Below are 15,287 nucleotides of genomic sequence, written 5' to 3'. Positions count from 1 at the left end.
AAGGTTCAGCAGGTTATTATTACACATTTTTCCCAGGTTATCACATTTTCTCTAAGGACATTCAGGTATAATTTTGAATATTACATAGTGGGCTCGGTAGAAAACTGCAATGGTATCCTGTAACATACCAGACTGTAAGGTTACGCATATGCATATGAGTCCAAATGAAAAGGATACCCCAAATCTCTTCCATCCCTAAAATAAAGTATTATTTAAGGTGACAACAGCCTATGGGAGTAGGTCATGTTTTCCACAAGCAAAAGTTCCCTAGGCATATAGGTAAAGTGGCCCAGCACCCTTTTAAGGATAGTTGTCCCATGGATTGACACGAGATCCTGCTCCAGGACACTTCGCTAACACATTGAATTAATCTGGAGACAAACAATGTGTGCCTTCACAAACTCATATTCTGCTTTAACAAGGCCTTCTATTTAAAATACTAAGATCCAACCCAAAAGATTATTTGATGATGTGAAGCACAAACACAATATTAGGCCAATAAAAATAGCTGTTTCGGTACCTGATAGCTTTCTGCACCTTTAAATTACTCCATGAATATTCCTGGTTACTCTAACTACTGAACTGTTTTTATTATTTGTTTATTTTTGAGACGGAGTTTCACTCTTGTTGCCCAGGCTGGAGTGCAATGGTGCGATATCAGCTCACCACAACCTCTGCTTCCCGGATTCAAGCGATTCTCCTTCTGCCTCAGCCTCCCGAGTAGCTGGGATTACAGGCATGCACCACCACACCCGGCTAATTTTGTATTTTTAGTAGAGACGGGGTTTCTCCATGTTGGTCAAGCTGGTCTCGAACTCCTGACCTCACGTTATCCACCTGCCTCGGCCTCCCAAAGTGCTGGGATTATAGGCGTGAGCCACCACGCCCGGGCAGTTTTATTTTTATTTTTGAGTTTCTCTTGCCACAAGGAGAGCTTGAAAATTGCAGTTCAAAGCAAAACGTAAAATGCATTACAATCTCATCACTTGCCAGTTCTGTGACTGGGCAGAGTATTTAATTTCTCTTTCAGTTTCTTCATTTATAAAAGGGGGATAGTAATACATATTATGTAGGATTGTTGTGAGAATTATCAACAACGTATGTAAAATAACTAACACAGTGCCTGGCATATAATACATGGTCAGAAAATAGCAACTATTATACTAAATTTAGTTGTTTTTTTTTTTTTTTTTTTTTGAGACGTAGTCTCGCTCTGTCGCCCAGGCTGGAGTGCAGTGGCGCGATCTCAGCTCACTGCAAGCTCCGCCTCCCGGGTTCACGCCATTCTCCTGCCTCAGCCTCCCGAGTAGCTGGGACTACAGGCGCCCGCCACCGCGCCCGGCTAATTTTTTGTATTTTTAGTAGAGACGGGGTTTCACCGTGCTAGCCAGGATGGTCTCGATCTCCTGACCTCGTGATCCACCCGCCTCGGCCTCCCAAAGTGCTGGGATTACAGGCGTGAGCCACTGCGCCCGGCCTATTTAGTTTTTTTTTTTTTTTTTTTTTTGATGTATCATACTGAGTTATGAAAGTCATATTAGATAGAATATTTACTATTCTAGTGCAAACTCCCTAATTATCATACTAACAATTTCTGGTGACCTCTTAAAATAAAAAAACACAATTACTATTGTCATTAATATGATCTTTAATAAACGGAATAATGCACCATTTTACAGCAAGCCTTTTTAAACCTAAAGAACTGCCTTAAAATCTCCTTCTCCAATGTCTCTGTATCAATACAATCTTTTTATTTAGGTTTATATATATCAAAGCATTTACTTACACTTATTCATAGAAAACTCTTTAGTGGCTTAATGTCAGCTTTCATAGTGGCATCCATAGATAATACAAAAGAAAAGTGATTTGCTTTATTTTATACTCACACTGATCCATCAAACACAACTTATACAGCATAGCAAGGCTTCAGACAGCTTATACAAAAGCAAAATAACTGAAATTATTCATAAAGTCATATATGATAGTCTATCTGTAATGTAAGAGCAAAACACACCAACAAAAGATACCCGTTAACAAGAAAGAGGGTTCTGAGGAAGTGCGAGTATTTTCTAGCCTTTCTTTTTCCAGAAAAGCATCCTCAGAAGTGAATACTCTGTAGCTTATGTTTCTCCTGTCCATTCAGAAAAAGCATGACAGCTACACATCTCCATGTTTCAGCTACTACAACACCCTAAGAGTTAGTGTATTTTACAATTATCCATGTATCTTTATTTGAAAAATTATCAGCAAAAAACTGAGGATGATTCCAGCTTACATAAACACTGATACAATATAATCTCTATGGAAATGAAATAACAAGGCATACAAAAATTGCTTAAATAAATAAATGTGGCCAGAAAAAGAAAAGCCACAGAAGTCAAGCAATTCAATGTTAAACTGGGACCTATCTTTGAATTGCATCTTTTAGTAATTTTTTCTTACTGTTAAGCTTCTTTAAAAATATGTTTCCTTTACATACTTACGAGGATTGGTAACAAGGTGAAGAGCCTGAGACAAGAGACTGGTTACAGATAACTTCCTAGGATTTTAAGTATATAGCACATCAATTTAGAGCTTGAACTTGTCTGATTCAAAGAAAAATTCTGTTTGACAATGTGATAAATACAGGTTATTTTCTCAAAACCATCCAAGCTATTACTAAAGTTATAAAATATTTAGTTCACTTTTAGAAGGCTTTATAACGTTAAATTGTCTCTTGAGAAAATCCTATCTGACAGGAACTACTTTACCAAGTTCCCTTATTAAAAAACAAACAAAATGAAACAATTTGTCCCATATCATGTATGGTCATTTGACCAAAGAACAGAAATGTAAGTCGTTTTAAGTCAGTGCTTCAATTCTAAAGGCCTAAATTTGTTGCAACATGTAGCCAATTAGTTGAGTCATTCCCTCTGTTCAGTAATTACAGAACTGGGCAACTTTTTATAATTAATGAAATCTGATATTATATCTATGTGAAAAAGTCAAATAAGATGAAACATTAAATGAACTGTGCAACAAACACTTTAAATATTCAACTGGATCTAATTGCTTACTTGCTAACAATTGAACTTTTTCAGTGTACAAAGGGATGAAAGGGGCCCTGAGTTTTTAAGTAATATGATGTCTGTAGAATGCATCTAAAACATGAAGATGTTTCTGAAATCTAAAGGTATAAATAAAATGGATAAAACCCACATGTTGCCTTTTAAAACTGAAAACCAAATCAAGTTGTAGTTTCAAATACAGTAATTTGCTTAAAAATTCTATCATAAACTGGACACCCTAATGATGTGATTTTGTTCTGAAGATTCCTTCTCTCTTACCCAGATTTTAAAATGGGTTTCAAGTTGTTTTAAAAATGTGTATGTTCACAATGTTTAATAGTAACACTACAAACATCACAGTAATAACAGAATTGGACTTTTAAAGATATGATAGATTTATTTTGAGCCTAGTTTTAATATACAGCATAAATTCTTCTGAAGTACTTTCAAATGTATCTGCCACGAGATAAATTTCTAGGTTTTTCTCTATATGCACACTCAACTTAAATCAGTCACCTAAAAGTTAAATGAAAGTTGTATAGTCCAGTCTATGTTGCAAAATAATAAGTATTTCAAAAGTGGTCTACAAAAATGTCCATAGATAATACCTGATTAATGTAGGGTTTGCTTTTGAAAGTTAATCTTGCATTTAGTGTTTAATATTTCATACAAAAAAATATGTAAAAGGTTGTGGCTCAATCATAAAACTAAGCTTGCTGCAATATGTTAAAAAATTTTAATGGCAAAATGATATACAATTCTCTGTGCATGGCTTTTTAGTTATAACTAATGAGAATATAAAATCATAAAATTCCACAATAGAAAATGTTAGATAACACAAAAATTAAGTGCCGATTTGCTGGTGGTCTGATGGTTGAATCCACTTTCAAATAGAAACATCTTAACTCTCGATTCTATCAAACTATCAAACTATTACTTAACTGGAGTAATGAATTTGAATATAAAAGAAAATATAATTCTATATTCTTAAATATAAAATCATTAAAATAGGACTGAGGAGAAAGAGCTTAAGCAATTTTGTCTGAAGAATTGAGACTTAAGTGTTCATTGAGAGGCCTGAAGCATACTGAAGACTAAGAATATTGGGGATGATGACCAACTGCTCTTTTTTGTCCTACTGGGTGAAAGAAAAAAATTTAAAATCAAAGAGGAGGGAGACAGAATAGATATGAAGAAAACTTTCCTGACACAGACTACAAATCAGATAACTGAGGTTTGGAGTAAGTCAGACATAAACTATGAGGTGATTTTTTTTGTTTTTTTTTTTTGTTTTTTTTTGAGATGGAGTCTCACTCTGTCGCCCAGGCTGGAGTGCATTGGCGCGATCTCGGCTCACTCCAACAACCTCCGCCTCCCGGGTGCAAACGATTCTATCTCTGCCTCCCGAGTAGCTGGGACTACAGGCGCGTGCCACCATGCCTGGCTAATTATTTGTATTTTTAGTAGAGATGAGGTTTCATCGTGTTAGCCAGGATGATCTCAGTCTCCTGACCTCGTGATCCACCATCTCGGCCTCCCAAAGTGCTGGGATTACAGGCGTGAGCCACCGCGCCCAGCCTAACTATGAGGTGATTTAAGGAAAGTAATGGGAAGGTGCACTTAAATGCCCTGTGATTCCCTCTTCTCTTTATGTTAATCTGGAAACTTGTAGAAAAGCCTTCTCTTGATAACAAATTTTATGTAACTAGCTCAAACAGTGATTTGCCAGATTTACTTAATCAAGGAATATATTTAGGAGGGAATCATGCAAGATAGTTTTGGGTAAAGTTTGCACAGTTCATAATTTAAAAGTTAAAATGCAACCCTATATGCTGGAGAGTAAACTGCCAGTAACAGTACATTTAGAAACATTGCATTCTGAAAAAGTCACCTGGGGTTTATGTGGGAGTGTTACAATTTCCAGAATGACTGGTCTAGATAATCAACATATGTGTCCAGATTTTAACTTTAAGAAGTTAGCTGGGAAGATAAAGCAATATATGAAGCAATCTGTGAATAGTTACATAATAACCTGCACATAACAGGTAGTAAGTTCAACATAACTTTATAAAATGTTGTATGGAAATATAATCTCAAATTCTAGGAGTTAATGATCTCCAATAAAATATTCATGTCCATAAATATGAAAAAAGGAAAAGTTCATTGAAATATTTTTCCATTTTAAATGACTTTCAGGAGGCACTTACAAAGACTGGAAATTTCAGTGTAACAGCTACAGCCTACCAATTCCATTTGGCTGTAGAAGTCAAATTTGAAAATAATTTAAATAAAAATACTTGCCAATGTTTTGTGATAATTCCCACTGAAGCCCACACTTACTCGAGTGTTCCTTTCTCTCTTTAAATATTTTCACATTCAGAACCAATGCACATTTTCTGGAACAAGTGGATACATGTAAAGAAGCTATACTAAACTCTTTTATAAAAAGGACATTATATCCTTGTATCCTTCCTATATCCTACTCAATTAGTTCTATAGATTAGTAAATTTTCTAAAGTTATTAAAAGCAGAAGTTTTGAAGATGGATTCAAAGGATTGATGAGACTGAAATTCTTTGTTAATTCCCCCAAATCTGCTATGGAATCAATTTAGGGAAAGGTCTCTGTTCCCAAAGCTATCTTAACTTTTTCCGTAAAATTTACTTTACCATTAGTTCTGCAATGTAAGAAATGTTAGGAGTGAAGTGAAATGATTTTAAGATTCATGATGGAAGATATAGGATTGAGTTTTGTCTAGAATTAGTAATTATTTCTCAAGCAACAATCAGCATAGATATGTCTACATAGCTCATATTTGCCTAACTTCCCAAATCATTAAGGTATGTGGTTTGGCTCATATACAAATGAAAATTGTGCCAGAGTATAGTGACTGAATTTTTATGTTTTTTTTTTTTTTGAGACAGTCTTGCTCTGTCGCCTAGGCTGCAGTGCAGTGGTGCGATCTCAGCTCACTGCAACCTCCACCTCTCGGGTTCAAGAGATTCTCCTGCCTTAGCCTCCTGAGTAGCTGGGACTACAGGCGCCCACCACCACGCTCAGTTAATTTTTAAAAAATATTTTTAATAGAGACGGGGTTTCACCATCTTGGCCAGGCTGGTGTTGAACGTCTGACCTCATGATCCACCCGGCTCGGCCTCCCAAAGTGCGGGGATTATAGGCATAAGCCACTGCACCTGGCCTGAACTTTTTAAATAAACGTTAGCCCATTACACATCCTGTCATATGGCATGTAGGCAGTGTGGTATGGATGAAAGAGATGTGGAGAGAGGCAGACATAGACTGAAATCCCAGCTTTGTCTGTTACTAGATGTGGACCTTGGGCATATTACTTAGCTTCTCTTAGCTTCAGTTTCCTCATCTGTAAAATGGGAATATTAATTACAATGCTCATATGGTTGCTCTGAGGTTTAAGAGAAATAGCATATGTATACTTCAGCATTCAGTATGTGCCTTCTTGTAACTTCCTACACTGGTAACAGTGGGGTTTTTTTTTTTTTTTTTTTTTTTTTTTGCCAATTATGCATTTAGAAAGTTTTAAGAATTTACAATTAAATCATTTTTGTCTAAACGTAATTCAAATCAAGTTCTTTCAGTGACCTAATTCTGGTATACAGTTAGGATTTTGTTAAGGGAACTAATATTAGACTTTACCTATTATGATGCTTTTAAGGTTACATTACCATCCAGTGAAATAAATTTTAATATTTTTAGTTGAATGATCTTTTATTCAAAAGGACCCCACTTTTCTACATATAAAACTTTGTGATAGCAGTTAAATGTCAACTTTAAGAAGCATTTATTATCAGATGAGTATTAGCATACAATTAAGTCATTTAAAATAATTTTGCTTGCTTGTATATTACAGATTTTAAAAGTCTGATGTACAATTTAAAATTTATAAAAATGATATATACTTTCCACCTTTCCTACTTTTTCAGGAGTTTACTAAGAAAAACTGGTGAAAGGAAATTATTTGTTTTAAACATGCTTGAATGAAATAGTAAACTATTCAGTTATTTTAATCTGGCATATTAATTTTTAAAGCATTTTATCATAATTTTCCCAATATTAAAAAATGTTGGACAACCTACAATCAACTGGCCCAAATACAAATATAGCAGAACGTAAGATAACTCTTCTGGCAGGAAAAGATCAGTTAGACCTCAAATGGTCATTTATCCTCAATGCTTCAAATTGGAGAAGGAACATAATTTATTTTGATTCAAAGTTGTCCTACAAATATTTGAAAAGAATATCCTAAAATGCATGTGAAAGATATTTAAGGGCAAGAGAACTAAGTGAAAATGTACTAGGAAAGATAAAAATAATTTGTTAATAGAAGAATAATAACTGTGAAAAAAATTACGTGCCAGAAGACTGAAAATCGATTAAGGGGCTGAATCAAGAAAAGGGCCAATAAAACACAAAACGTGGAAATCCTGGGCACTAACAAGATATTCTTAATTCTATGAATCCAGAACTGTGTTCAGCAATCCAGCTGAATAAATGGTAGGTATAGTAACATCTAACTTGTAAGATCACAGCACATGGCAAATGAGAAGGCTTATATACAAGTAAATCACAAATATTTTGGACAGAAAATTGGGAAATTTAGGCTGTCTTTAGCTAAGTGATAAGATAGAGGAATATGAGTGAGAAAATATTGTTCAGGAGATAAAAACATAAATCAGAAATTTGGTGATTTGTGTTTTCCTCTTAACCTTTTAATCCCTGGAACTATCTTAGAACTAAACTATATAACATTTACTAAGTACTCTCATAATCGAAAAAAAAGTAAAAAAAGTGAAATCATCAGTTTGCAAATTAATAGAAAATAATTTGTTTAGAAAAAGTCCATTATTTGACAGAAAGTGCTTTATTTAAAAAAAACATGCAGAGGTTGTTTTAGAGGAGATTATAAGTAATGAAAGAAGCAAAGGGCTTTTAAAAATAATATGATTTCAAGTCATGTTATTACTAAAAGGTATACTCTAATGTAAATAATAAATGTTGCTCACATATCAAAGATAATGTGAAAAACTGGCAAAAGGAAAAATTATGAAAATAGGATTAAGGAAGATAACACAATTTTGAAAAGAGAGAAGTTTAGTCTCAGTTTGCTCAAAAAAGGTAGGTTTGATAGCAGCCCTTCCTTCATAGGGACTTGGCATGCCACTTGAATGATTTTTCCTCACAGTGTTTTAGGTCATGGGAAGAGGAATCATTTTCAGATAAAGTCACCAGTCTTTGCTTGGGAACAGGGTAAAAGACACTATAGGTTCAGAACTATAAATTACTTCTGAAGTTATAATAAACAGTAAGTGTAATTTTATGAGTCAAAGATGGCCTATTCAGAGAATGAAGGCTATAACACTATTTTGTCTTAACCATTTATTTACCTACTTAAAAATTCCATAAGTGTAGCTCTATAAGCTTACCAATAAAAATGTATTTCTTAAATAAATGAACATGGAACATGAACCTACATAGAAAAATAAAATAAAATGGGAAATGGCTAATATTTGATGTCCTGTATTTTGTTCTATTCTCTCTTATGAACTCCCAAAACCAGAAGCAAATAAGTTTATTAAAATGCCTGGAAGGAAACATTTAGGATTTGGAAGGTTAAAAGAAATGGCATTTCAAGTCAGGTTTTGGTAGTTCCTTCTTTAGAGCCCTTTCAGACAATGTTTCTGTATTCTCCATGATAAGGAGAGAGAAAGTAAGAAATCAGGTAGCTGCTTCTCCTGTGCAAAATTCACTGTCATAGAACTGACCTTCAAAAGTATGGGAGATGGGGCAGAAAAGTGTTTATATTATGGAAGAATATGTGCCCTGTTAGGAAGAGAGCTTACAAGAAAGCTTATTTGTGGCCTATAAACTATTGCACATTCAAACAAAACACAAGAGAAAAGATGTCCAACAAGATAATATGTTCAGGAACGTATCAACATAAAAACTAGCTTGTGCCCAGAAATAAAACATGGATACCAGACACCACTGCAGTCAAACCTGTCTTAATTTGCTTCTGTTTTAATGACCTTAAGAAACTGGTCCAAACTGATTATCAGCAATACATTGTTTTTGCTTTTTTTCTTAAAAAAATATTTTGAGACCACTTTTGATACACACACATATAACTCTGTGGTCATAACAGACAAATATAACTTTAGCGAGACTAAACAAAAGTGCAAAACTTAAAAAACAAAATTTAAAAATACGGAAGCATAAGCTAAATTTTTCTGCATAGCTGAAATCTATTTAAAGCAAGTCCTTGTTGCAGGGGTGGGAGGGGGTGCTGACAGGAGGATAAAGCAGTTTTTGTTTTTTTTTTAAACATCTTCTGCATGTTTAAATGATGCAAAAAATAATTTCACTCCATAGGCTTGAAAACATTTCACAGACAGTTCATTCCTATATCTTTAGACACCATGGTTGTGGCAGTGCCTCCTTCTGCAAGGTAAACAGCAGTGCTGGATTTGGAATGAACTGCCCTGTTACTGCCATTATTGTTGACTTCACAGTCCAGCGATTCAGTGGAGATGACCCAGGTGGAAGGGCGCCACCGCTTAAGAGAATAGGGAGTTTTCACACGTTTCTTGATCTTTTCACCTGATTCTGATTTGCCATCTTGTGTTGACTCACCTACTGAAAATAAAAGTGCAGAAAAATGAGCTATTTAACAAACTTAAGAAATAACGGGTAAGGGATGTAACTCAAGAAAAGGTCAAACCAATGTCTCAGGAGGGTGCTAATGAACATTTCTTGAAATTCATAATGCCAGACAATGTTTTTCTAGGAAAAGCTTAACCAACTTATTTTTGAGACTCTTTAACCCAAATGTTTTAATAACTGATTGACTTATTTTATAAGGCAAGGGAAAACACACACACACAAAATACAGGAGAACATTTAAACTTCTCAGCTGTATTCTCAAATCTTCTGGTTTTGGTAGCGATCTTAACTTGGTAAAATGTACTTAATTATTGTATTTAATTGTATTTAATGCTCAAGGTGGATCAAATTTTTTTTTTTTTTTTTTTTTTTTTTGGGATGGAGTCTCACTCTGTAGCCCAGGCTGGAGTGCAGTGGCATGATCTTGACTCACTGCAACCTCTGTTTCCCGGGCTCAAGTGATTCTCACGCCTTAGCCTCTCAAGTAGCCGGGACTACAGGCGCATGCCACCATGCCCAGCTAATTTTTTGTATTTTAGTAGAGATGGGGGGTTTCACCATCTTGCCGAGGGTGGTCTCAAACTCCTGAGCTCAGGCAATGTGCCCGACTCAGCCTCCCTAAGTGCTGGGATTACAGGTGTGAGCCACCATGCCCAGCCTGGATCAAATTTTAAAGGCACCTGGCATACAATATTTTTCAGAAGAATAACAGAAATATTAGAGTACAAACATTCTAATAATTTCCTCTTCCTATATCTGACAAGATTTTTTTTTTTTTTTTTTTTTTTAAGATGGAGTTTAATTCTTGTTGCCAGGCTGGAGTGCAATGACATGATCTCGGCTCACCGCAACCTCTGCCTCCCAGGTTCAAGCAAGTCACCTGCCTCAGCCTCCCAAGTATCTGGGATTACAGGCATGTGCCACCACGTCTGGCTACTTTTGTATTTTTAGTAGAGACCGGGTTTCTCCATGTTGGTCAGGTTGGTCTCGAACTCCCGACCTCAGGTGATCCGCCCGCCTCAGCCTCCCAAAGTGCTGGGATTACAGGTGTAAGCCACCATGCCTGGCCTATCTGACACGATGTCTTACTGACTCAGAGCCCTGCAATAAGGGTCTGTCAACTGATCTGTAATACAAGCCACTCAAGCAAGGGGCTAAATTTTACTGATTGTGTTTTGAGACCTGTATCCTTCCTTCAAGCCCTTGACAATAAAACATAACTTTTTTTCATAAATGCCTTAGTCTAAAAGAGAAATAGGCTGGGCGCAGTGGCTCACGCCTGTAATGCCAGCACTGTGGGACACTGAGGTGGGTGGATCACCTGAAGTCCAGTGTTCGAGACCAGTCTGGCCAACATGGCGAAACCCCTCCTTTACTAAAATACAATAATTAGCAGGGCATGGTGGCACATGTCTGTAATCCCAGCTACTCGGGAGGCTGAGGCAGGAGAATCACTTGAACCCGGGAGGCAGAGGTTGCAGTGAGCCGAGATTGTGCCATTGCATGATCCAGCCTGGGCGACAGAGTAAGACTCTGTCTCAAAAAATAAAAAATAAAAAAATAAAAAATAATAATAATAAAATAAATCATTTTGTATAACAATAACTGTTACAGATTTTGGTAAGCTCCCCCGTTTTGTGTTGCAATCCCTTTAGGGCAAGAAATCAAACATCAATTTAAGTTATTTGCCTACGAGGCTATGGGGCTCATAGTATCATAGTATAGGTATAGAGTCCCAGCTACTTGGGAGGCTGAGGCGGGAGGATGACCTGAGCCCGGGAGGCTGAGGCTGCAGTGAGCCATGATCTTGCCACTGCACTCCAGCCTGGGCAACAGTGAGACCTTGTCTCAAAAAAAAAAAAAAAAAAAGTGTAGGTATGTGAGAGACTCAACACATAACTCTTGAAAAAGATGATACTAAGAAACTAAGAAGAATCTTAGTTTTTTTTTGGTTTTGTTTTTCAGAGTCTCACTCTCTTGTCCAGGCTGAAGTACAGTGGTATGATTATGGCTCACTACAGCCTTGAACACCTGGGCTCAAGTGATCCTCCTGCCTCAGCCTCCCAAGTAGCTAGGACTACAGGCGCACACCACCACACCAAACTAAGTTTTAAATTTTTTGTAGAGATGGAGTTTTGCTATGTTGCCCAGGCTAGTCTTGAACTCCTGGCCTCAAGTGACCCACCCACCTCAGTCTTCCACAGCACTGGGATTACAGGCGTGAGCCACCGTGCCTAGCCTACAGTTTCTTTATAGTAATTTTCCCAAAATTTCTCTGGATCTTCAAGATTTATTAAGGTTAGTTTGATAAAACCTAAATGCAGACATAATCAATATTAATATATGCAATAAAATGTTTCAAAGATTATACTGGTATAACATTACTTGGAGCTCTTGAACTGTATTTACTTTATTTCAACTTTTCATAGCAAGTATGTGAGTTGCATTATAAAGCAGCAGCCACATAAAGCACATATTAAATTGGGTAATTATTCTGACTATTGTGACACTGACTTTTTAATTATCAATGACAAAAATATTACTTTTTTCTTTACAATAGTCTAATTACCTTTGAGGCCCAACCAAATGGCTTATTTATTTTTTTTCCTGAGATGGAGTTTCGCTCTTGCTGCCCAGGCTGGAGTACAATGGCGCAATCTCAGCTCACTGCAACCTCCGCCTCCTGGGTTAAGGCGATTCTCCTGCCTCAGCTTCCCAAGTAGCTGGGATTACAGGTGGGCACCACCACACCCAGCTAATTTGTGTGTGTGTGTGTGTGTTTTTTTTTTTGAGACAGAGTTTCATTCTGTCACCCAGGCTGGAGTGCAGTGGCATAGTCTCGGCTCATTGCAACCTCCGCCTCCTGGGTTCAAGCAATTCTCTGCCTCAGCCTTCCGAGTAGCTGGGATTACAGGTGCCCACCACCACACGCGGCTAACTTTTTGTATTTTTAGTAGACACGGGGGTTTCACCATCTTGGCCAGGCTGATCTTGAACTCTTGACCTCGTGATCCACCTGCCTCAGCCTCCCAAAGTGCTGGGTTATAGGCATGAGCCACCGTGCCTGGCCATTTTTGCATTTTTAGTAGAGACGGGGTTTCACCATGTTGGTCAGGCTGGTCTCGAACTCCTGACCTCAGGTGATCCACCTGCCCTGGCCTCACAAAGTGCTGGAATTATAGGCATGAGCCACCATGCCTGGCCCAAATGGTTTATTTTATTTCATTATTGAGATGGAGTTTCGCTTTTTTGCCCAGGCTAGAGTGAAGTGTCGTGATCTCGGCTGGGATTACAGGTGCACACCACCACGCCTGGCTAATTTTTGTATTTTTTAGAGATGGGGTTTCACCATGTTGGCCAGGCTGGTCTTGAACTCCTGATCTCAAGTAATCTGCCCGCCTTGGCCTCCCAAAGTGCTGGGATTACAGGCATGAGCCACCGTGCCTGGCCTAATTTTTTTTATTTTTTAGTAGAGATGGGGTTTCGCCATGTTGGCCAGGTTGGTCTTGAACTCCTGACCTCAGGTGATCCACCTCCCTTGGCCTCCCAAAGTGCTAGGATTACAGGTGTGAGCCACTGTGCCCCGCCTCAAATGGATCATTTACAAAAGTGGTAAAGGTAAATAATCACTAGTTGAAATATATCTATTAGTTGATTCTAAATAGTTATTTAAATGGCCCCAAAAGACACACAGGAGAGATTATATGATCCCTCCACTTACTCTGTATACTGCTGCCATCCAGGACATTTGTGGCTGAAAGATCCAGAGAATTAGGCCTCTGTGCTCTTCTGGGCTTTGATGGCCCAGGATCTGCTGCTGTGCTTGGAACACCCTGTGCAAGAACATCTTGTTCTGAACATGGATTGCTGTTGTTGTTATTGGAATTAGTTCGGCCACCTTCTAGTGGCCGTTCCCTCCTGTCCACAAGACGATCCAGAACACCTTCATCATGGCCAGCTTGTTGCTCTCGTCTCAGTAAAGGCTCATGCTCATCAGGACTGGAATTAATATTCAGCCGGGTGTCCTCACCGATAAACTGATTCTGCAACATTTCTTGGGCCCTATGTGTCACTATGTTGGTTGTTTGGCCAGATAGTACTGTCCCATTGGCATATTGGGTTGTGGCAGCATGGGAGTTAACACTGTGGTTTCTACCTGCCACACCATTCATGGTGACTGTCACCACATGAGGTTCTGCTGCATTGATTGTATTCATCTTGGCAACTCCAGTTTCGACTTGTTTCAAGTTTGATTTGTGCTTGCTGCCAAATTTTAGCCGGGGCTCTTTTGTTGAATTTTTGGTGTTCAAAGGCAAACTAGTAGGTCTCTTGGGAAGGTTCTGCTGCTTGGGGAGAGGATAGATCTGAGTAGGCAGAACATCAGGAATCAAACATGCTTGGCCATTTGCAGCCTGTGTGAAGTCCTGCTGTCCAGTTGCTTCTACTGCAAGTTTTATGAGTGGGTAAAGCAAGCTAGAACTAGTACTGCTCAGTGGGTCTGGGCCACTGAACTGTTTAAGAGAGTGCTCCATGAGATTCTCATCAGAGCTTTCCTTGAGGTTCTTATCAACTTCTTTTGGGTCTAGCTTGTTGGTTTCCAAGTCTTCTTCTGTCAGCTGTAAGCAGACAGGGGTTGGCCCAATTGACTGTGCAACATTTGTGGTATGCAGATTTGTTTCATCTGGGTATGGCATCTCAGATATAGTAGTCATGCCAGTACTTGGCGTGAGGCCTGTGGTGTTTGTGGTTGTTGTGTTGGTGGAGAGGCTGGTGACACTTGTTTCAGGGCTGGGGATTCGAGCTTGTGCTTGCTGTCGTTCATAGTTAATTGAATTTCGGTTTTTTTCCCCTATAGTCAAAGGTGTGCTGGACATAGAATGCTCAGAGGAAATATTCTTCACGATGCTGTCAGTATGATGGATAGAGTCTTCAATGTATGAGGAGGAAGAATAATCTGGATAAGGACCAATTTTTGGCACACGCCTATTATGTGACAGGTTGCTTAAAGAAAGAAAAAAAGTATCACATTGAGAACGTACACTTATGACAAACTGTCTCTCCAAATTTAACACCTCTGATTTTAAAGTCTGAGTTGTTTTTCATTTTCTTCCAAAAGTACATTTTTCTAAAGGTTAAAAAGTCTAATCAAATAATCAAGTGTCAATTAATAACTTGATAAGTGTTAGTTTTACGTGAATTAAGCCTACTGAAAAATGTATGTGGATGAGATATAATTTTTATAAATGTTCATTATTTTGGTTTATAAGTTAATTAAAAAATCTCCCCTATAGTTTTATAACATCATGAAATATATATTTATGGAATGTATATTCATACAACCAGACGTTATGTTTTATGAGAGGAAGAACCACGGTATATGTTTACTGTATTTCCATAATTCTAGATGCATAGTGCCTACTCAAAAGGTATGTTATCAATTAAGTTCCAATGGCCAAATAGTAAAAAGAATATAAGCTTTTAGGTTGTTCCAAAGGCCTCCATTAAGAGGCATGCCCTAGTAATGGCACATATCTTTCTGGGGTAG

At 37.6% G+C, this 15,287-nt stretch overlaps 1 protein-coding gene across 3 annotated transcripts in view; it reads right to left on the bottom strand.

The window, feature by feature from the left end:
• Positions 1–1,630: 1,630 nt before the first annotated feature.
• Positions 1,631–15,287, bottom strand: part of BMPR2 (bone morphogenetic protein receptor type 2) — a 192,072-nt gene continuing 178,415 nt past the window's right edge. For 2 of the 3 annotated variants that reach the window (XM_003820766.7, XM_055108970.2), the window contains 2 exons: positions 13,464–14,743; positions 1,631–9,715 (listed from right to left, as the gene is read on the bottom strand). In XM_003820766.7, coding sequence (XP_003820814.3) covers positions 9,465–9,715; positions 13,464–14,743 — 1,531 coding nt within the window. In that variant the 3' untranslated portion in view covers positions 1,631–9,464. The remainder of the gene's footprint in view (positions 9,716–13,463; positions 14,744–15,287) is intronic. The other variant, XM_063595542.1, reaches the window with a different exon arrangement.

This window comes from Pan paniscus, chromosome 13, assembly GCF_029289425.2.
Source record: "Pan paniscus chromosome 13, NHGRI_mPanPan1-v2.0_pri, whole genome shotgun sequence".
NCBI lineage: Eukaryota > Metazoa > Chordata > Mammalia > Primates > Hominidae > Pan > Pan paniscus.
This window is presented reverse-complemented; position numbering and strand designations above follow the sequence as displayed.